The sequence below is a fragment of the Alligator sinensis genome, unplaced genomic scaffold (assembly GCF_000455745.1).
Source record: "Alligator sinensis unplaced genomic scaffold, ASM45574v1 scaffold1922_1, whole genome shotgun sequence".
Classification (NCBI taxonomy): domain Eukaryota; kingdom Metazoa; phylum Chordata; order Crocodylia; family Alligatoridae; genus Alligator; species Alligator sinensis.
This window is the reverse complement of record NW_005843544.1, coordinates 5,162-28,009: the sequence shown is the minus strand read 5'-3', so window position 1 is coordinate 28,009 and position 22,848 is coordinate 5,162. Positions and strand designations below refer to the sequence as shown.

Below are 22,848 nucleotides of genomic sequence, written 5' to 3'. Positions count from 1 at the left end.
CCTTGTCACCTATGCTGTGCTCCCCTACTCCAAGCTACCGCGGGATTCAGCCACCAGAGCAAGGGCATCAGAAGAGAGAGACCAGCCCATGAGTGACATCTATGAGAACATTCTCCGCCCATAACCTGCGCTGACCTCAGCACGGCCCCTTGAAGACGGCCTGGGCTGCTCATTAATACTCCACTGCCCACTTGGCCTGCAACACAAGGCATGAGGCCTGGGACCACAGGAGCCAGTGTCCAGCCTAGTGCCTTCTGAGCTGTGACTGAGGATGGAGCACTGAGTGAGACTGAAGCTCTTTTTGGGGCCAGGTGACTGCAGCTGACTTGCTGAGCCAGGCAACTGGCTGAGTTGGGGCTTCCTGACCTGGATGGAGGTGTAAAGGCAGAAGCCTTGATCTTACATAATCCCTATAATGGGGCCTGTGACTCTCAGGACATGGGCAGACAAAGCATTTGTAGTGCTCCAAATGCCATGAAAGCACTCCAGAAAGTGAAAGGAGAGACATCACTTGTCAATGAAGTGCTAATATTTGGGCTCTTCTGCCTCAGGATGGAACAGAAGCTACTTGAATGGGCTTCACTGAAAAGCGCTTCATGCTATATTTGCATATCGGAGCAGAATTTGGCAGGCTGTGATCAGCCCACCAGCTTCCCAGAGTGCTCCTCAGGCTTCTTTTGAGGTGGTTCTGCTGTGACTTTGAGCTCCACTGCTTGGGGTCATAATACAATGGCATGCTGCGCCCATCACTTGATGACTGGCCCCCACGGGCACCAGTGTGGTGCAGTCTCACAGACCCCCTCAGCACCTCACCAGAGGCCAATACCCAGAATATCCAAGTGGTCCATGAACTGGGAGTTAATGGAGGTCATGAACCTCCTTGCCATCACAGTCAGGCCACTTACGAATGGGTGGCAGCTGAGATACTGGCTTATGAGTACAACCATGACTAGCACCAGTGCCACACCACAACAGTGGTACTCATAGTTTCATAGTTTCATAGTTGGTAGGATTGGAAGGGACCTGAGCAGATCATTTGTCCGACCCCCTGCCATGGGCAGGAAGAATGCAGGGGTCAAACGACCCCGGCAAGGTGATTATCTAGCCTCCTTTTGAAGACCCCCAGGGTAGGGGTGAGCACCACTTCCCTTGGAAGTTGGTTCCAGGTCCTAGCTGCCCTGACTGTGAAGTAGCGCCTCCTGATGTCTAGCCTGAATATACTTTCTGTCAACTTATGGCCGTTATTCCTTGTTACTCCCAGTAGTGCTCAGGGGAACAGGTACTCTCCCATGGCCTGCTGGTCCTCCTTGGCCAGTTTATAGACAGCCACCATATTCCCTCTCAGCCTTCTCTTGTGGAGGCTGAACAGGTTTACGTCCTGTAGCCTCTCCTCATAGGACCTGCCCTGCTGCCCCCTGATCATGTGGGTGGCCCTCCTCTGGACCCTCTCCATGCTGTCCACATCCCTCCTGAAGTGCAACTCCCAGAACTGGATGCAGTACTCCAACTATAGCCTGACCAATGTCGCATAGTGCCATACTCATGGCACTATGCTTTGGGAGCCCAGCCAGTGACATGCCCATCTCATGAGGAGCTGGTACGCACGTAGCCAGCAATGAGTCCACAGCACCTTGCTTCATGGCTGACTCCAGGGGGAACTTGGAACCCCAACAACAGCAGTGAGATAGAGGCCGAGGACAGCAAGGAGCCATCAGACTCAGGATGGAGGACAGAAGGATACCACGGAGTCCCTCCAGTTTGGGATCCTGGAGCAGGAAATACACCAGCCACTGAAACACAACTTGGACTCCTCCAACATCAAGGTGCTGGAGTCACCTGCCAGCCCATCCTACAACCCTCCCAACTCACCCTCCCATTGCCTGAAGATGATGTCTACAAGGCTGGCCACTGGACCAGCTGGTGAGCAGCAACACCCCCTCAGGCTGTCAGCTCCCTGCCTCCTGCATCAACATCTGGGCAGTGACCAGCCACATACCAGGCCTGGGGCATGGATGCTCCCATATATGATCCCTTGTGGGTTGTTGGTGATGGGCTAGTGAGAGCTGGAGGGGAACCCAAAGTCACTCACAGGTGAGGGTTGTGTTAGATCTGGGGGCGGGAGCGGGGGAGCTAGAGACAGCCAGAGAGTCAGTCAAATACTGGTGGAGGTTCAGTTGTCCCATGACAGCAGGGGAGGGGATTGGTAACGACCCCTTGAGTTCTGTGTGTGGGGTAGGACTGTCCTTGGGCTGGTTGCCAAGAGGGTGCAGCTCCCCCTTTCATGCCTGGCTTGGGCTGAGGAAGGGTCTCATTGGGTCCATGCTGGGGGGGCAGAGGTAAGCCTTCTAGTATAGCACAGTGGTGCTCAACCTTTTCTTCCTGCAGGCCAGAAGGCCAGTGCCAGTCTGCCCATGGGCCAGATCCGGCCTGTAGGCCTGATCCTGCTGCGTGGGTAGGGGAGGGTGCTTCAGCCCTGACTCTGCCACATGGAGGGAGCAGGAGGTAGGGAAGCAGCCCAGCCCCAATTCTACTGCAGAAGGGCACAGTGGCGGGGGGTAGCCTGAGCCCAATCTGCCTGTGCGGGGCTTGGTAATTTAGCAGTTGTGGAGGGGTGGTGATATTAATTGCCACTTTTGCTCTACTGCCAAATTTCCTGATCCATGGGGAGCCCTGCAGGCTGAGTGCCATGGCTCCATGGGCCGGGTGTTGAGCACCCCATGTATACAAGTTTCAGGTGGGACGTTAGAGGCTTTTCTTTGGGGCTTTCACTCATAGTGGCCAGTTCATTCCCTTAAGGACAGTTTGGCACTCTAGTGCCTATCTATGCAGAGATAAACATGTTCCTTCCCTCTCCCCATTTCCCAGGTGCTCTACCCATTCCCCACCCGCAGTCAGTAGCTGTGGCTGACTGGGATTGACTGAGATGCAGAGGAGGGGGCCTATGTGACCATCAGCAGTCACATCTTACTCTCCACTCCATCCCCTCCTGGGCTACTGCAACATATGCCTGGGGTGGTGGTCACCCTGGAGTGCTCCAGGCCCGGTCCCAACCCTCCGACTGCCTGTCCTTGGCTACAGACTGATCTTATTCCCCAGACTCCTCTGCTGAACAAAATCCCAGTCCAAGCCAGCACCCTGGCCAGATCTTACAACTTAGATCAAGTTGCAGCAAGGAAAGTTTAGGTTGGTTATTAGGAAAAACTTTCTTACTAGGAGGGTGGTAAAGCACTGGAACAGGTTACCTAGAGAGGTGGTGAAATTTCCATCCATGGAGGTTTTTAAGACCCAGGTAGACAAAGTCTTGGCTGGGACGATGTAGTTATGGCTGGTCCTGCTTTGAGCAGGGGGTTGGACTAGTGTGACTTTCTGAGGTCCCTTCCAGCCCTCATTTTCTACGAACCCCACCAGTCATTCCAGTGAGCATTCCTCCCTGAGGGTTTGCAGAAAATATGAAATATAAGGTCTGTCATTTCCTCATCCTGACCCCTCCCTTCTCTGCATACTTGTTATTACCTGTCTGGTTCTAGCATACCCTGGCTATTCAGCAGGGGACCTGTAGTTTCCGTGGTCTTTCTTTTCTGATCAGTGTATTTATAGAACCTCTTCTCATTGTCCTTAGCCTCTCTTGCCCAATTTAACTCATTCTCTTACCTTTGCCTCCCTGATTTTGTTCCTGTAGTTCTTACTATTTCTTGGTATGTTTCCTTAATACCTGCCAGCCCTTCCATTGCCTGTATGCTTTCCTAGAAGCAACTTGTGCAGCCACTGTGGTTCTTGTTGAGCTTCCAATACCATGCCCTTTAGAAACTGCCAATCCTTCTGGACCTTTTTATCCCATGGCACCTTGCCTATTTCCTGGAGTCAGTTAAAATCCATCCTTTTGAAAGCCAGGGTCTTAGTTCTGCTGACCTCCTGCATTCCCTGTCTCAGACCATAACTCTATCCTGCCATGATCACTTCCTCCCATGTTTCCCATCACCTTCATGTCCTCAACCCAATTCTTCCCTACTGGTTGGGACAAGATCCAAGACTGATGATGCCCCAGTCACATCCTCAACTTCCTGGAATAAAAAGTCGTTCTCTACACAAGTCAGGAACTCCCTCAACATTTTATGTTTTGCTGTATTATTCCTCCAGCAGATATCTGGAAAGTAAAAGTCTCCCATAAGTATCATCTCATACTTTTTGGATACTTTTGTCATCTCCTTCAAAAGTATCTCATCCACCTTTTCTTCCTGACTTGGTTCCCTATAATAAATCTCCGCCATTATATTACCACTGTACCTTTCCCCCTTTATCTTCACTCAAATTACACTCATATCTGTTATCTTCTTCCTCCTAAACCAGAGAACAAGTACGTGTATTTTTGATGTACTACAGTAGCACCACCCTTTTTTCCCAATTCTGTCTTTCTGAAAGTGTACCCTTCAATGCTGAGGCTCCAGTCAAAAGAGATGTCTCACCAGGTCTCTGTAATAGTTTTCTTTACAGGCTTGACTTTCAGTCCATCCTTTTTGTTCTCCATACTCCTTTTATTTGTATACATACAGGACTGTCACTTGCAAATCCAGGGAAGTGATTCTTCTCTTTTTAGCAGAGGCCTCAGCTGGGGCCCCACACTTCAAGAAGGATGTGAAGGTATTGGAAAGTGTCCAGTGCAGAGCAACCAAAAACATAAAAGGCCTGGGAAACAAGACTTCTGAGGAAAGACTGCAAGAACTAGGGTTATTGCATTTGGAGAAGAGGAGACTGAGAGGGGATCTGCTAAGTGTCTTCAAATACCTGAAGGGCAATTATGGAAAGGAAGGAGATGTGCTTTTCTCTGTGGCCTTAGGGGACACGACTAAGAGCAATGCATCAGGGAAAATTTAGGTTGGAGATTAAGAGCAACTTCCTGACTGGGGGTGGTCAAGCATTGGGACAGGCTGCCTAGAGAAACTGTGCAATCTCCATCCCTGGAAATTTTCAAGAGCAGGTTAGACACACATGTGGCTGGGATGATCTAGTCAGGGACGATCCTGCTTGGAGCAGGGGCTAGACTAGATGACCTTGTGAGGTCCTTTCCAGCTCAATTTGCCTATGATCTGAGGTATATTACATTTCACCTTACAGTTTCCTGTTGCATTCCTTTTGGCTATCCTGTGGCTCTCTAGACCTTCTCCTGATTGAAGATGCTTCTTTTGGGCTTCTTCCCTCCAGCTGTGCTGGAAGATTTTTTTCCCCACCTTCCCCTGTGGAACTTCATTTAAAGCCCTCCTTAATAGGTTAGCCAGAGGATACCAAAAGATGCTCTTTTCTGTCCTTGTCAGGTGGATCCCGTAGATAGTAATCCTTCTCCTTGGATCATCTGCCTGTTGTTGAGGAATCCAAAGCCTGCACACTGGCACCCCTTTCTCAGCCACCTGGTTACCTCCATGGCATAATGGTCCCTGCCTGGGCACTGACATTTGACCAGGACCAATGAGGAAATCACCTGCACCCCAAACCCTTCAATCCTCCTGCCTCTTCCTGCCACACATGAGAATCTATATTGCACAAACACAGGTAGCCAGGAAAACACCGGGGCAAGTGCATGTTCTTCTGTTTTGTAGGAGTTAACAGTGCAAGGTGGGGCTGTTGATCTGTCCCTTGCCTCTTTTACCAGTACCTTTTAGTACCTTGCCAGCCTACCTTGCAATGTAGGGAACACAGTCAAAATGATGTGTGACAAGGAATATTACACGCTTTGTTTCTAGCCCACTCCCCTCCCCTGCCACCACCTCCAGTGTCTATACATGCTAGTGGGTGGATGCTTATTGTACGTGGAAAGGACAGTAGATGTGCAGTTTATGCACATGAATCATGAGGCTGATGGCGCAGCACCGTGGCTGCTGATGTCATATAAGAAGACTTATTCAGCCAATCAGGATATGGCTGTAAGATGTGGTCACACCTCCATAGCAGCCCGTTGTGATGTAGGAGACACCCCCAGGCATAAGAAGCTGAGTGACCCAGGGGAGAGCTGAGTCTAGAGGCCAACTTAACTTGAATGTGAGTAGCCTGGCCCTGGGGTTCATGTTGGAGCTTCTGTCATGGGCTTGAGATCCACAGTTGTACAGACACATCTAAATGCAGAGCTTGGGAGGTGGGTGAAGGGGAACAGAAGAACGGAGTCAGGACTTCCAGGGTCTGTCCCTGGCCCTGGGGGAGTAGTAGACTCTAGCATTTAGACCAGGGAGGCTTGGAGTCAGGACTTCCAGGTTCTGGAAGGGGATTGGCATCTAGTCGTTAGAGCAAAGTGACTCCTGCTCTAACGACTAAAGAATCTTCCCTCCTTCCATCATCTATCAGCCCTACTGAGATCTATCCTGGGGACCTTGAGCCCTCAGCAGCTCCATAGTCTGTAGAATTCATGCAAATAATCAGCTTTTCCTCATGCAAAGCAGGAACTACAGCAGCTGGCAGGAGCTGCCATGGCTACCCAGAGCAGAGAGGATGGCATCACACTGTCAAGGGAGGAAATGGAAACCCTGAATGCTGCCTTTGAGCAGGGCACCCTTGCTGGAGCAGCATCCAGGCTGCAAGAGATCCTGGAGTCACTAGAGACTGTCCACCTGGACATGGTCATCATGGGTGAAACAGGTTCTGGGAAGTCATCCTTTGTCAACGCGCTCCGGGGGCTGAGAGATGAGGATGCAGGAGCTGCCCGTACTGGTGTGGTGGAGACCACACAGGAGCCGACCCCATACCAGCACCCCCAGTACCCCAATGTGACCATCTGGGATCTTCCAGGAATCAGCACATTTGGTATCTACCCAGAGGCCTACCTAGATCAGCTTGGCTTCTCATCTTGCAATATCTTCATCATCATCGCCTCACAGCACTTCACAGCCCAACATGCCGTGCTGGCCCACCATATCCAGAGCATGGGCAAGAGCCTCTACTTTGTCCGCTCCAAAGTGGATGTGGACCTGGACTCCTCTCTCCAGCGCCGACCGTCCAGCTACAGTGAGGCAGGGGTGCTCCAGGAGATCCAGGAGGACTGCGAGGAGGGCCTGCGGGCCCAAGAGATTGAGTTTTCCAGGGTCTTCCTGCTCTCTGCCTTTGAGCTGGGCAAGTACGACTTCCACCTCCTGAAGGAGACCTTGGAGAAGGAGCTGAGACACCACAAATGGGAAACCTTCCTGCTGGCCCTGCCAGGCATCTCCCTGCAAATCCTGGAGAAGAAGAAAGCCTCCATGCTGCAGCACATGTGGCTGGTCTCAACTGTGGCCAGTGGTATCCACACTGTGCCCATCCCTGGGCTCTCCATCTCCTGCGATGTGGACCTCTTGGTCAGGACATTACAAGGCTACTGCAAGACATTTGGCCTGGATGACAACTCTTTAGAGAAACTGGCAGCACAAATGGATCAGCCTGTGGGACAGCTGAGGGCTTTGGTCAAGTCACCTCTGGCCAAAGCGGTCTCCAAGACGCTGGTGGTGCAGCTGCTGACTCAAGCAACCAGCATGGTGCCAAAGTTATCCAAGCAGGTGGTCAGCACTGCCCCCGTGCTGGCCTCCATGGCCTCTGGAGCACTGTCTTTTGCCACTACGTACAAGATGATAAGGAGCTTTGTGGACAAGGTCACTGAAGATGCCCAGAGGGTGCTGATCAAAGTGTTTGAGGTGGAAGCTGAGAAGTGATCCAGAAAGGAGGAAAAGAAACATCAAGGCACACTCTTTTGAGGGAGGGGGAACCAAATCCAGTCCTGGGGCAAAGGGGAGCCCAGACTTCTCAGGAAACCCACCAAGCTTCCTATAGCACAGCAAAATTTTGTTGCTGAGCTGAATATAAAATATAGAAGTGAATGCTAGGCTTCCTGTTGCCTTTGTTTCATTTCTGTTTACACTCCAAATGGCAGATCTGGTTCTGCGCAAACCAAGCGTAACCAAGGGTACACCTGTTGCATACTAGCATAGGCAGATCTAGGATTTTGAAAAGGGGGCTGCAGATAGCGAGGGGCATCCTCACATTTTTTTCTCCAGTTAAAAATAAACTAGACGCTTTCCTGATGTGCTAGGGGCCTGGGACTGAATTTTTCAATTTAAGATTGAAGCAAAAGCAAGAATAACTTTATTGGAATGAGCTAAAAATAGTCTGCAGGGCTGTGAAATAGGAGCGTCATGACCAGGAGCAGGCAACAGGCAGCAGAATTGCAGAACAAAGCATGGCTTGACTGGTGGACCATCAAGACCATTAAAAAGGAGCGAGGGTTTTTAACCCATGTGGAATGAAGAGTATAGAAGGGATCAGGTAGGTGACAAAAAGCCATGAAGTCAAGTGTCCCCCTCAGCACTGTGGCTAGAAATGCAGCTGCCCCAGCTGAGCAGTTGATTTTAAACTTCGGGTGGAGCAGGAATCAAAAGGGGGTGCCTGCGCGCCAGTGCTCTCCCCGTGCCCCCCACCCCCTGCCTCCCACCAGATCCACTGCTGCATACCAGGAGTAACTCTGGGAAAATACTTCAGTGCCAACCAGAAGTAAATCTGTTGTGTGAGGAGGACCATTGGTGCAGCTTGGGAGGTTCCACCATTGTACATAACCGGTTGTAACCCATTTTGAACAAACAATTTATTGGCTGTAAACTAATGTAAACTTTGCTCAAGTCACCACAAACCAGGAAGAAACCAGCAGGAAATTGCTGGCCCCAATATTCTTTTTTCCTGCTTTGCAAGCAACTTTAAGCTGGGTTAAATCAGTCAAGCTCCTTGTAAATCAGTAGAGCTCTCAGTTACCCCATATGGGGCTCTGGCTGGCTGTTGTAAACCTGGAGTAACTCCAGAGGCTGGGGGTAACTTCACTGACACTGTGTTGCACCAGAATAAGCCAGAGTGAAGTCAGGCAGAGTTTACCTAGCCATTTCTAGAGAGCAGGGGGCAAGGAGGAAAATGAAGGAAACTTCTGAGATGCCATGATTACTAAGGGGGAGCATAACCACATCCTCTGGGATGAACTACACAGTCAGAGCCCAGTGTGCACTGGGGAAGGTCTAAGCATTAGGACCCACAATAAGGGCTTGCGTTCTAGCCTCAATATTGGGAGGCAGTAGTGGTAAGTGGTTAAAGCAAAAAAGCTGTATGACTGCCTGATCTTGGGACAGTTTCATTGAGTCCTTGTTGAAGATGGGGAGGCTCTCTATTTACCCTACATGGTACACGCTCTGAGATCAGTGAAAGTGCCCTCTTCAGTGCTGGTAGTATGCAACATGCTTTGCAGGCTCTGCTGCCTACTTCCTGTCTGCAGCTTTGGTGTAGCTGTCCTGGTGGGGAGGGGTCCCCATGTATTTAACCGCAAAGATTCGCTAGGGATTTCTCCATCATTAGTGTCTGTCCCATGGGAGTCATTTATTTGCTCTGGTAATGCAAGGCAGCGCAAACCGTTACCCGGGGGAAACCCACTGCAGCCTGGGTAAGGCCAACAGGGAGTCATGTACCATATACAAAGGACTACAAATTGTTGGGATCCAGGCACCAAACAGCATGGGGCCCAACAAGGATTGCCCCCCGCCCCCTCCCCTGCCGATAGAAAATTGCCAGTGCTGACTGTAACCAACCACAAAAGGCACAAGAAGAACACACGGCATTTACCATATTTCAGATAGCTGGCTTCTTACTGTTTCTTGAGAAAGATGAATCTCATAGCTAGGAGCATAGGAGCCCAGGACAATCATACCCTTGAGATCCCCTCTTCTAGGCCTGCTTGCAGCCCCGCTCTTCTCCCCCTGACCAGTAATGCTGGCAGTGGTATCGGTCCACCGTACTCCCAGCACCAGCAGCTGAGGGAAGAGCAGAGCCACGCGGGCCACCTGCCCCTGCTGCTCCTTTCCCTCTAGCTGTGGTGCTCCCGGCACTTCTGGGCTTGCACGGCACTTCCTCAGAGTCACTCCCTGAAGAGGCTGCCATGCCAGGAGGAGGAGGCTGGTCAGGCACCAAGGCTATTGCTGTAGGACTGGGCCAGCAGTGCACCCCCTCTCTATGGCGGTGGTGGCACAGGTCTTCCAGCAGCCCACAGGGTACTGCCAGCACTGCCTGCACTGACTGAGCTGCGGCTGCCCAAAAACGGCAGCAATGGGAGCTTTGCAAAGTTCTGAGGCCCTGTGTGTCATTGGGTCTGTGGGCCCATTCAGTAATCCACCCTGACCGTAGGGACAGGCACATGGGGACACAAAGCCACTAGCCGTTACCTGCCCAAAGGTGATCTCAGACCTTGGTGACACCAGCAGCTTTCCAGAATCCCTGCGGGCGCTTTCTCAACAGCTGCAGGGGAGCGAAGGCAGGTTGCGACCAGAGTGGGGTGAAAATCCGAATTTCTATCACAGGGAAACTCCAGCATCTCAATACTGGTTTTATTCAAATCAGGACAGAAAGTCCAAATAGCTATATTTGGAGAGAAACAAGATGTTTCAAAGTTCTCAGGTCAAAATCCTTCTTTTTTGTTGTTGTTGAAATCATCCAAAATCTTTCTTCTCAAAACAGTCTGACTGCAAACATCACCTGTGGTGCTATGATGGGTTACAGAAGCTGAATTTTCATGTTCTCCACCCCCGCCTTCCCCCTAATGGCAGGTCCTACCCCATAGCACCTTCCTAGGCATGTGGTTCCCTCAATGCACAGTGCAGTTGGGGCAGAGAAGGGAATGCAAAGCAAGCAGGCGTATGCAGTGCAATGAAGCAGCCAGGCTCACAGGGGAGAATGGGACATGAGACCCCCTGGACGGCAACTGAAGCCAGCCTAACATGAAGCTTATCCAGCCAATATCCTAACAAAATTTGGGCAAATGAAAGTTTTCCTGTAGAAAATTTCAGTCTTGCAGAAAAGTAATTTTTTGCTGAAAAAAACCTTCTGACAGGAAATTGCCAACAGCCTCTAGCTGCAGCTTTGCCCTCTGTGGCAAAAAGGGGTTAACCGGACTGAGTTCTAGCCTGAGTTATTGTGGGGAACATTTTGGGGGCCTCAGTGGGAGCATACTTCACTGTCAACTGTTGCTGTCAAGAAGGACCTTTAAAGTCACCCCCTTTGACCCCCTGCATATCTTAAGCCAGAGCATGTCACCCCATGACTGTCCACAGCCTGTTAACTTGGGTCTGGCCAAAGATTTTACACAGAAGGGCATGTGACCTGGGTATGAAGCCAGCAAGGGACATGGAATCCAGAAGCCTTTTGTACAGATTAACCTCCTCCACATGCACCTTATTTCTAAGAAAAGGAAGGGACTATTTCCTCGAAGCTGCTATTCATCAAGTAAAGAAGTGCACATCTCAGCCCTCATTCAAGGAGCTAAACCCAACTCTGGCTGTTGGATTTCCAACAGCGAAATCTTATAAGCGTGACCTGAGTACTGTAATGGCTCAAGAATCAGAAGGCTAATATTGCAATGATTTATTGAAGGCCAAGTGTCTTCTGATGTGGGTTTCTGGAGACAGCAGCTAGTGCTCGGGGCTGGTGAGACTGCACATGATTGTAAGCTCCCAGTCAAGAAACTTTTTGTGTCTCCAGAGCTCCAGCACATGCTGGTAACGGTCTGCAGTCTTGTGTCCTCCCTTTCACCCCATCCTTCATGCTGTTCCCAGGGTGCCCATGCCCTGCACTTTACCAAGGACATGGATAAGTGGTAGAGCTGCCAGGACCACTGGACTGCTTTTAGGACATACCAAAGGGGCAAAACATTGTGTCCATGTTGATGAAGTCTGTACTGAGTGTGAGGAGGAGGAAAAGCTGCGAGTGTACCTGAGTTTGCTGACTCCTGGGAGATGCACACGGCAAGGTAAAAAGCCAATGCCCAAAGTTCAAGGAAGTAAAACACACAATTCTGTAAGCTGTAGAAGGGGGACAGCGGACTCCACACCATAAGTCTTTCTATACTTATTGGTTTGATTTATATGCTGCCTTCCCAACAAAGGCTCAGGGCAGCTTGCAACAGGACAACAGAGTAACTTATAGAACAGGAGAACGACAAGAGAACAAAACTCCCATGTATCTACCGCGGCTGTGTCAGTCCTGGGTGGTAATGTGGAGCTGCGTGCTCCAATGATCGATTATTACTGGAATCAATAAACTCACCAAGCTGGTCAGTTGGTTCCTTCAAAATTAAGCTTCCTTAGGAAAACAGTCCAAAGGGCTGAGATCGATCTCTGAAACTTGCATTGTACGGTTCCTTCTTTAAACAGCTTCTTTGTTACAGCAGTGCAAACATCAATATCCTTCTCAGGGTCGGAGCCATTCATCTCTGCCACCTAGACAGCATGCAGCAAGTGGGTGACAGCATCAGGCCTGCCATATGCTATTGAACAAACACGGCTGGACTCGCAGCTGTGTCACTGGCGCACGACAAATTGATCTATTGGGAGGATCAAATAGATTTATATTTCATATTAGTAGCCTTCACTTTGATCCCGGTGGGTGGGAACAGCTCTGGCATTTGGGCGTTGTGTTTGCCTTGCTCTGGTCCCTTTTCTTCAAAAAGTCGCCCATAGCCTACTTAAGGCAGAGGGGCAGAAGCACCACAGGGATTGCCCTTCTCCCTGTTAGGAGCCTCCTAGTGTGGGGCTGTGCAGCTGGACCCGCAGAGACACAGGACCTGCAGAGCTGGTGAGTGCTGAGCATCCCCTTGGGGGCTGTCCCCCCAGGAATGTGAGGCATCGATCCCTGTGCGGAGCCTCTCAGTCATCTCTAAACAGGGTCTCATTTCTAGGCGGTGATTTCCTGCTTCTGACCGTTCACAATCCTGTGCAAAGGAGGCAGGAACACATCATCTGACATGAAATGCAGATGAGGCTGAAACACGGCAGCCTGAGAACAGCCACTTCACTCTTTGCTCCTCTCCAAAACACCGGCTACAACCTGGCTCCCAGCACATCTATGTCTGCAGGCACCAAGCCTCTGTGGGTCTATCCCCAAAAGCAGATCTAGCACCAGGACCCCTGTGCAGTGAATGGGGAGAGCGAGGGCCTTGGAAAGGGATCCACAACAGCCTGTGGTCTGAGGTAGCAACAGGAAACGCTGGGCTATGTCCAAGCCCTGCCCTGCTCTAGTGCATTATCATCAGAGCCCGAAGGAGATGCTTCTGTCCCTTCAGGACCCACCACCAAAGCCCGCTCCTAGCATTCAGCATTGAACCAGGGGCCCTCTGGTTCTAGCTGACAGCTGGGCGGCTGCGGCCCGCACCAGGTGGGCATGACCTGGGAGAAAGGTCTGGGGACCGCCTCAGACCCCCACCCTCCACCTCTGACTTGGGAGTCGAGCCCTGCACTCCTGCATAAAACCCCTTGGGAAGCAGGCGCCATTAGGCAGGAGATGAAGGCACAAAGTAGAGCGACTTGCCCGGACGTCTGTGCCCCAGCGCTGCAACATGCTGTCAGGTAGCTGGAGCCACGGCTCGTCCCCATCACTGGGTGCAGCTGGGACTGAACTGTGGGGGTCTCGGATGCTGCAGGGCGAACAGACTTCTCCTACACAGGGCTTGAGAGTGGCCTGGGACACCAGACCATTCATCGCCCCCTCTGGACCCGCTCCTAGCCTTCGCTGGGCACCGCAAGTGCTCCTGTTGGCTTCAGTTCATGAGTGAACACAGGGGCTGACTGGCTCAGGGCTCACACGCCAGTACTTCTCCCAGTGCCCGGCTGGCACGGGGCTCCCTGGAGTTTCCCATGCCCGAGCGCACCCCTGAGTCAGGTGAGGCCTGGGTGGGCTCCCAGGAAGACCCAGTGCTGAGGAAGCCGCTCCAGGCCCATCCCCACAGCCCGCGGGTTTCAGCACAGAGTTTCCAGAGCACCAGGCGGGCTCTGCAGAGAGGCCGGCATGCAGCAACCCGGCTGAGTTTGGATGGTGCCCACAACCATCACCCCCACCCCGGGCCTTCCTGCCCACTGCCGTGCTGCTTACTAGCCCCTGCTCTCCTCTTTTCCCAGCTGTGAAGTTCACCATGAAGCAACTTGCCCTCCTGCTGCTGCTCCTCTCCGCAACTGCCGCCCACCTGTGCAGTAAGTGCAGGGTTGGTTCTTCTTCCTGGACATGATTCTTCCAAGCTCGGCCCAGCAGGGAAGTCAGGATGAGGGTTGCTTGGAAGGAAGTGGGAGGGAGACAACTGCCTTGGCAAGGCACAGGCTGTGCTGACTCCAGGCTGGACTCAGACATCCACGGCCGACTCTGCCATCCTGCTCATGGCTCACAGGGACTCAGCAGCAGAGACGTTCCTCTCTTTGCCTCTGTCGCAGGACAGGACAGTCCTGAGGGCTCCATCACTGCTGTAACAGCATGCAAAAGCCCAGCCACAGCCTAGGGCCTGCACTGCTGGGCCCTGCACAGACCAAGAACAAAACTGTCCCTGCCCCATAGGGCTTCCAGTGTATGTGGGAGATGCTTTAAGTGACTAGCTATTTTGGATTTTGATCCTGAGATACTTGAAAGAACCGTCAGGCATCCCCAAATTGATCTGAAATGGGATCCCAAATCCTCCCACAGACTGTGAAAGAAATAACTGGTTTCCAAAGCTCTGAGCAGCCAGTAGCTCCCTCAAGCCTCAGCCAGGCTATCCCAATGCTCTCTGTTTGCTCCAGGCTTTAAAAATGGTCTGAGACTAACTTAGACCTGTGAAACCATTTTTAAAGGCATCATCTTCCAACCCATCACTCCCACTTGAAGTCAGTCCGAAGCGGCACGGGACCAGCTGTGAGTGTGCCATGGAGCTGGGTGTGCATCTCTGTGCTGGGGACTGCAGGTGCCTCACTGGGTCTGTGCGGTTGTGCAGCCATCCCTAGAAGCCAGTCTGGTCCTTTTTCCCCAGGTTTCACACTCCCTTCTTCCCACTCACAGAAATAAGTCCTTCAATGGTTCCTTCCCCAGAGTGCTCTGCAGGGCTCCTCTGGTGCCCCACCACCCACTTGCTGGCAGGCAGCGGCTCTGTGTCCTGGCCCACCTGCTCCCTGTTGCTGTCCCGCTTTGACTCAGGGGCTCCTACTGGAGCCTCCCCACTGCCTGCAGGTCTTGCTCCTTAAAGGGCTAATCGCTGGCCTTGAAGAGCTTCCCAGTCTGATCTGGGAGACACCACTGACAGCGAGGCAGCACCTGGCTGGGAATGGCTCTGCGTGTACATTAACAGGGGATACAGATAACCAGGCATGACTATGCTCCACCATCAAAGTGCCATCTCCTGGCTGGACAGCTTTCCCCTGGCCACAGGTCTTCCCCAGGCTCCGTATTCAGAGGATTGTGGGGTCTGCGTCCTTCTGGCCCCGTCCCTGTCACAAAGAGCCCTCCTAACCCTTGTGACCCCCATGCAGATGGCAACCAGGGCACTGTGGGGCTGAAGCTTGCCATCCTCAACCTGCTGACAAAGTGGAAGGACACGTCCTGCTGCCCAAACAACCAGAGTGACCCACATGGCTGGAGCCTGGCCCGCAGCTGCATGGAAATCAAAGCCAGACGGCCTGACGCTGAAGGTGAGTGCACAGGAGGCATCCTCAACCCTCCCGGTGCCACCTCGGTTCTGCGCTGTGCCTGTCCAGGGCACAGGGAAAGATAGAGCTGGTGCAGTCCATTCACATGTATCAGTGCATTGGGTACCAGGGGCTTCTGCACACCTGGGACCAGGGAGGGTGATCTGGCTGTACAAACAAACCCCCAGCAGAGCCAGCTCATTCCCAACTGAACCCAGAAGCATATTTTACTGGGGTGCAGCTCGAAGATGAAGGGGCCCCAGACAATACAGCATGCCTGCTGCCGGGGGGTCCAAGATGCCCATGCTCTGCCCCGTTCCCTGCCAGAAAGGGCCCTGCAGTGTGATGTGCCCAGCAGTGCCCAGGAGGGATGCACACAGGGCTCCCACCTGGGCTCACAGCGGGGGCTTTCCAGTGGTGCAAGTGGCCTGTACGTGCCTGACGCCACTGTCTGCTGTGGACCCCTGGTGGGGCTCCTCATGTGAGCCATATCAAGGGACAAAGTGCAGGACACAGCCGGGGCTCCAAGCACACAGAAAACCACTGATCAGGGACCCCCTGCTCTAGGGACACTGGCACAAGGAGTGTGTGCTGGGCAAGTTGCCTTGCTGCATCTGTCCTTTCCAGAGCCACTGGGCCCTGTCTCTACTGGCACGGGCCCAGGCATGGAGGAAGAGCAGCGTGAGGGACAGGGCAGGTCCCCCACAATGAGGCACAAGCCCCTTCTGTAATAACACAGGGCCTGCCCCTCAGTTACACACAGACCTGGTCTTGCTCTATGCACTGCTCTTGTGCAGGCAGAATGGTTTCTGAGGCTGTGGGCTTGTTTCCTGATATGGGGCAGAATTCAGCTCCCTTTGCACATCTACAGGGCAATTTCCTAGCCCTCTGGCTGGCCATTTTTGGCTCTCACTTCGCACTTTGGTGGTGTAAGCTGTTTCGTAGCACATGGGCTGAGCAGGCATGGCAGGGTTACACACCACCAGGTAGACACACAGCTGTCAATGCCTATACACAAGCGTGCCTGCTGGGAGGAGCTGGACCCTCCCGTGTTCTAGGGCACACACCCAAGAAGCAGCAGACCCAGTTCCCAGGGGTCTCCCCTCGCCTAGATGTGCTTTGAACATGCTGCCCTTAACTTTCCTAGCACAGGGCTCCAGCCACCAGCCAGCAGGCGAGGCATCATGAGGGTGCTGGATAAAAAAGGGTCTGCCGCATCACCGTGGCTCAAGGCTAGAGCTTAGGGCTGACTCCCCTTTAGATCAGGGGTCTGCCTCAGTGAGCCACACATGCCCTGCTTCAGATTTCTTTGCCCTGGCCCCACCTATCCCCCTCTCATGGCAACCCAGAAAGCAGACTCCAAAGGAGCACCGCTGAGGCTCTGAGCTGATGCCCACTCAGTGCCATGCTGGCCAGAGCCCCCTGCCAGGAACAGGGAGAGATCCAGGCTCCAATCCCCTCTGGGCAAGGGTCCAGGGACCCAGGCTCTGGCTTTCTGGGTGAGGGCCCCTACCACACAGCCGAAATGCAGGAGAAGCCTCCTCTGCCTAACACCTGTCAGCCGTGGGGGTATATGTAGGGCGGGTGCCTGTACACAGCCCCACGTATCAGGCCTCCTGCCCCTGCACACCTACATATCCATGCAGCTGGGGTACCAGAATCACTCCCTGGACATGGCCTTTCTAGCCCTAACATGGCTGATATATAGAGGTGGATATGTATGGAGCTTGGAGATATATGGAGCCAGAGATATATGGAGCTAGAGATAAATGGAGACACAGATGTATACAGCGAAAGGTATGTAGATCAAGAGATAAATGAAGCAAGAAATATATGGAGATATATATAGAGAGAGCTGGAGTTTTATGGAGCTAGAGATACATGCCATCGATGCCCCCAGAGGGATATAAAAATCACCCATGGGGATGCCAGCCCAAGTCCTGTGGGGAGGCGATTCGAGCAGTGCAACAGTGCCAGATGGAGGACAGCATCTCCATGCCGCCTGGTATCAGAGCCCTCTGCCCTCAGTCCCCCAGGTGCAGACCCTCCCCAGGGACATAGCCCGGGTGCCCATGCTACTTTCCCCAAGCTCTTGGAGAGGCCCTCGCCTTCCCACAGCCCAGCCGCCCTAGACCATGCCTCCCCCCACCACAGACGGGCTGTACACCCTGAGCACTGAGGATGGCGAGATCTACCAGACCTTCTGTGACATGACCACACGCGGCGGCGGCTGGACCCTGGTGGCCAGCGTGCACGAGAACAACGCCCATGGGAAGTGCACTGTGGGCGACCGCTGGTCCAGCCAGCAGGGGAGCAGCCCCCTCTACCCGGAGGGGGACGGGAACTGGGCCAACAACAACATCTTCGGCTCCGCCGTGGGCTCCACCAGCGACGACTACAAGGTGGGAGCCCTGCTCCGGGGCATCAGTCACCTGCTCCCCACTCTCCTGCTGCCCCCTGCCTCAGGGACACTGGCAATCAGTGTGCCATGCCCTCCTTCCCAGCTGGCCCCTCTCCCTTTCCACGGCACACTTTAGCATTGCTCGGCCTCTTCAATCTGTGGGTCACAGCTGGGGGCAGAGGTGACACCTATGTTGGGCTCTTTTGCCAAAACAGAGATTTTCACAAAATCATTTAAGCAGACACATCCCATTTTGCAAAATGTCCAGTGAACATACCCCAAATTAGCCCGACTTGCTGGTCACTTGCCTAAAAAAGCAGGTTTTGCAGCAGTTCCAGATGTTGGGCTCTTGCGGGCCTCAGGAGAGGGAGCTCCAGAGCTGAGGGGCGACTGCCAAGAGCGACCTCCTACGTGTTGTGGCCAAGTGAACTTAATGTGTTTGGGACCACGTTAATACCCCCGAGAGAATGGCTTGGCTGCGAAATGCCAGCTCAGCCCTTGCTTTCCAGAACCCCGGCTATTACGATCTCCAAGCTCGGGACCTGTCCGTGTGGCACGTCCCCAACAAGACACCAATGAAAGATTGGAGGGACATGGCCATCCTGAGGTACCATACTCGGAATGGCTTCCTGTCATCTGAAGGTGGAAACTTGCTCCGGCTCTACGAGGTAACGGCAGCATTGGGTTGGGGGCTATGGAGGCAGCGTGTGCCAGAGGGGCTGGGTGGCTGACAGCATCCCTGCGGGGAGCTGGGGGAGTGATGCTTCTTAGGGGCTTAGGGCCTGGGAGCCTTTGGCTTCAACACAGCTTGTTTGAATTTGACTGTGGCACTCGTGGGATGAGCAGGCAGTTGCCTCTTCAATACCACATCACAGAGCAACCGTGTTTCCTTGGCACTGCCATGCCGAGAGGGCCCAGGACTGAGCCACACCAAGAAGACCAGACTCCTCTTGTATTCTGTTTGCAATGGGCGTGAGATTTTAGTGCAAGGCCAAATCTATGGGACATCCCCTAGTCCTGCTCTTGGTTCATATGTGCCCTGCAGGGTGTCTCCCCAGGCCAGGAGGCGGTGATGCCAGACACCTGGTGACTCTCACCTGTTGTTAAACTGCCTAAGATTTGCATTGGCATGGCAGCTAGGAGCCCCAGCATGGGTCTGAGCTTCACTGTGCTCACCATGGTGCAGACGCAGGCCAGAAAGGTAGTCCTTACCCACAGGAGCTTCCACCCAACTGCCCCAGCACGTCACCTTCCAGTGCGTACTGCCCAAAGTAGGTTTACACTGGGCATCAGGAAAAATTTCTTCACTGTCAGAGTAAGGAGGCTAACCTGCCACAAGGGCAGCAGGGGAACCACGGCACCGATGTTCTGCTTCTATGAAATGTTGTCAATATAGTCTCAAGAGATCCCAGGTAGAGGCCACAGCCCCACTACAGAAGAAGGCAACATCCCTCATCCCCCACCACAGCCAGTCCATACCAGTCTGACCATGGTGTAAAATTCCTTCCTTGACCTCAAATGTGGCATCGGTCTGACCCGGAGCAGAGGCACAAGACCCTCTAGCCAGGAAACTCCAGCTTTGGTCTCAGCAAGAGAATTGGCAGAGCCCAGTTGCAAACCCCAGGGGCAACCAGCAAAGCGCAGAAGCCTGGGAAATCCCCATAGTAGAGCACAGGCATCACTGCACCTAGATCATCTCTGGCCAGTGGCTTTCCAACCTCTTCTTGAACAGAAAATCCACAATTTCCCTTCTCATCTATTCCCCTGCCTCCCTGATCTAACAGGGAAGTTTTTCCTGACATCTAATCTAAACTGGCTTGGCTGCAACTTCAAGCCATTGGTCCATGCCCTCCTCTCTAAAGCAAGATGTCCCTTCCAGCCCAAGTTTTCTTTGATTTTACACTACCCAAAAATGTGTGCACATGCGAAGTGATACACATGGCACAGTTGTCCAGCAAATGCATTATATCTATGCCTTCTCCACATCAGACTTAGTGCCTGCTTGCTAGCTACTACAAGAACAGATGCTGTTGCTGGATTCCTGTAATGTTTGTGTCTTCCAGAAATACCCAGTGAAATACGGTGCTGGTATCTGCCCTATGAATAATGGCCCAGCCGTGCCTGTTGTCTATGACTTCGGCAGCCCTGGGCAAACCGCTGCCTACTACTCCCCGAATGGCCGAGGTGAGCTTGGGTTAGCAGCAGGAGCATGTGCTGCACAGAGCAGCCCTGCCCCTCCAGTATGAATGACCCTTATTTTGGATTGAAGGAAAACAACAACACAAGAACAAGTGGAAAATCCCCAGAGAACAGCAGGTTGCATGTGTGTGCACCTGCGCGTGTGTGTGTCCATGCACGTGTATTCTCCACATTAACATTTGTACATGGTAATTGAACTCAATACAGATCCAAGAACTTAAAAAGTGCCACGCAGGAATTACATAGCTGTGAGACAGCAGCAGTGAACAGCCCAGCTGTGACTGTGGCATCTCCTGGTCACTTCTGCAGGTTGGAGTTGTGCTTCATGAGCCCCCGGCCTTCTCAGCTCATGGGCTTTCCCAAGGGTAGAGGCTCAGCTCTGCTCCTCTCTCCTGGCTCCATCGCTCCATTGCATACAAGCCTCCTGACTCCCCTTTTTTTCACCAGCTGAATTCATCGCTGGCTTCATCCAGTTCCGTGTGTTCAATAATGAGAAGGCGCCCATGGCCCTGTGTGCAGGGATGAAAGTCACCGGCTGTAACACTGAGCACGTGAGTACCCCCCAATCAGGCCCAAGGAGCTGCCTCGGGCTGTTCGCTGACACTGGTTGGGTCCTTTTGTGCCTGCTGTGCTAGTGGTAACATTCATCCCAGGCCAGGCCAAGCGTGTGGGTGTCACCCCTGCCCCAGAAGGTCCCAATGCGACATGAACAATGACAGGTCACTACAGAGGCAGGACTCTAACTGAAGTTTCAGCAATCCTGAAGCGTCCCAGAGCCCTTCATACAGTGGCTCAGCATCATTGTCCTCAGCTCATTGATGCAAGAGATCAGACACGGGGACACAGCATGGAGCAGAAAGCAGAGCAGGAGACCACCCCATGTCTAGTTCAGCCTTCTGCAGAGCACAGGCCAGGGCCGCCCCCAGTGCTACCTGCCTCACACCAGGCCTGTGGAGCCTGCCCTCCCAGCAGCTGGAGCCCTGGAGGGGCCCGGTGGGCATTGGCAACATGTCCACCACGTTGGGAGCCTGCTTTTCCCTCAGTTGTCCCATTAGTCTAGTGAGGGAAACCCAGCCCTGGGCGGGGGATGTACAGGGGACCCCGGAACATGTGTGGCTCAAGAGAGGGGTCTTTCTGACAGCACCCCCTGCCCCTCCATCACTTCTTCTCCCCCCTCGGTGGGATTTGAAACGGAACAACTCCGAGGTGTGCCCACATTCGCTGGTGGGGGCTGAGCCATGAGCGCTGTGGGGCAGGGGTGTCCTGCTCTGTGTCTGCATAGCACGGGATCCAGCTCTGGGACCGGGGCTGCAGCAGGAGCAGGCGGTCAGAGGCTCTGGCCAGACCTGCAGCATACGCTCCTGTCTGCCCAGCTGTGCCAGGCCAGGGTCAGAGGTCTGACCAATCCCTGACAGAGGCCCTTACTGCAGGTGCAGACATGTAGGGATGACTGCACTTCTCCTTACTATTGTCCCAGGTCCTCCTGGCTGGGGCAGGTGGCCTGATGCCTTCCCAGTCACCAGTGTGACCATGCATGGTACGTGCTTGTGGGCATACAGGTGCCAAAAGCCTGCCACAAGATTACGCTGTCCTGCTGCCGGACAGTACAGCCATGATTCCCCCAGGGGATGGAGCAGGGTCTCTTGCACCTTGGTCTGAGGCAGCTGGCACAGCCCGGAGTCAGGACAGCAGGTAGGATGGGCCCCTGCTCTGCTCCGTTCTGCTCCTGTGTGGCACTGCCTCCGTTCTCTGCTCCTCCCAGCACTGCATAGGCGGCGGAGGTTTCTTCCCAGAAGGCAACCCAAGGCAGTGTGGCGACTTCCCCGCCTTCGACTGGAATGGCTATGGAACCCATCAGAGCTGGAGCACGTCCCGGGAGATGATCGGGTCTTCTGTGCTGCTGTTCTACCGCTAAGTCCAGGCAGGCTGGCATTCCCGGTGAAACACCACCACTGCCAGCGCGAGCTGCTCACCAGAAAGAAAATCTGCCCTTTTCTCAGCTCTTGGGACTGCAAATCAAGAGCAAATAAAGAGCTGACTGCCACTCTGCAATCAAAACAGGTTTGGGATTTCCATGTCATCACTTCCTTTTAGAGTTGTAGAGAATGGGTAGAGGTTTTTGGCACAGTGAGCGTGAGGCATCACTGTTGGCATCATTCTCAGGGGTCACCATCACACACAGTATCTTGCATCTGCTGCTCTCAGCGGGTGCACAGAGGGTCCGCACTGCTGTTCATGATGCAAAGAGGACAGAGGGTTGATGCGTCTTGCTCCAGCTCACTCTGGGATCCACTCCCATGGCCACTGGTGACACCCAGCTCCTCATAACCTTAGGCCTAGTGCTCCAGCACGAGGCTCCGCTGCTTCCCACTGCTAGAAGCAAAAAGACCAGACTAGGAACTGTGAAAGCTGGGAGCAAAGGGGGTGCCAAAGCAACACCCTCCTCACATGAACACAACAAGGACTGTGCTGTACAAGATAACCACAGACCCTGTGCTCACCAGCACTAAGCTGTTATCACACTCATTGAACATGTCTGAGTAATATGGCACAACACCCCCTCGCCTCTTGCCTTGGACACCTCTCCAGACCAAGGTACTCTCGCAGCCTGACCCCAGCTGCCATTTTCTAAAGCCATCTCTAGGTGACACCATCTAAATCCTGTAGCATGCACCATACATCATTTACCAAAAACAAAGTTGTTCCAAGCCAAAGCCTTTCACAACTGCTGAGCTGGGTACATAGAAGCATTAATGCCCGGGCATCCTGGGCACTGGCCAAGGCTCCTTCAGGAAA

At 53.2% G+C, this 22,848-nt stretch overlaps 3 protein-coding genes across 3 annotated transcripts in view; all 3 read left to right on the top strand.

Moving 5' to 3' along the window:
- LOC102378433 (Fc receptor-like protein 3) overlaps nt 1-2,456 on the top strand; it is a 41,560-nt gene extending 39,104 nt beyond the window's left edge. The window contains exon 14 of the mRNA XM_025195518.1: nt 2,386-2,456. Within this exon, the coding sequence (XP_025051303.1) occupies nt 2,386-2,456 (71 nt within the window). The remainder of the gene's footprint in view (nt 1-2,385) is intronic.
- Nucleotides 2,457-6,452: 3,996 nt separating this feature from the next.
- On the top strand, nt 6,453-7,712 carry LOC102378193 (interferon-inducible GTPase 5-like). The gene has a single exon (XM_006038929.2). The coding sequence runs from the start codon at nt 6,453-6,455 to the stop codon at nt 7,662-7,664; it is 1,212 nt and encodes a 403-aa protein (XP_006038991.1). The 3' UTR covers nt 7,665-7,712.
- A 5,952-nt stretch (nt 7,713-13,664) lies between these two features.
- Nucleotides 13,665-22,386, top strand: ITLN1 (intelectin 1). Its single transcript, XM_006038928.3, has 8 exons — nt 13,665-13,689; nt 13,926-13,997; nt 15,297-15,455; nt 17,607-17,854; nt 18,363-18,521; nt 19,917-20,037; nt 20,500-20,603; nt 21,815-22,386. Exons 1-8 carry the CDS (start codon nt 13,665-13,667, stop codon nt 21,965-21,967), a joined length of 1,041 nt encoding a protein of 346 aa, XP_006038990.2. The 3' UTR covers nt 21,968-22,386.
- The last annotated feature ends 462 nt before the right edge of the window (nt 22,387-22,848 follow it).

Bases quoted from the DNA above. Each gene is read 5' to 3' on its own strand.
- LOC102378193 (XM_006038929.2), top strand. From the start codon at position 6,453: ATGGCTACCCAGAGCAGAGAGGATGGCATCACACTGTCAAGGGAGGAA.
- ITLN1 (XM_006038928.3), top strand. From the start codon at position 13,665: ATGCCCGAGCGCACCCCTGAGTCAG. The intron at 13,690-13,925 runs GTGAGGCCTGGG...CTCTTTTCCCAG, and splicing joins CGAGCGCACCCCTGAGTCAG to CTGTGAAGTTCACCATGAAG. The intron at 18,522-19,916 runs GTAACGGCAGCA...TGTGTCTTCCAG, and splicing joins ACTTGCTCCGGCTCTACGAG to AAATACCCAGTGAAATACGG.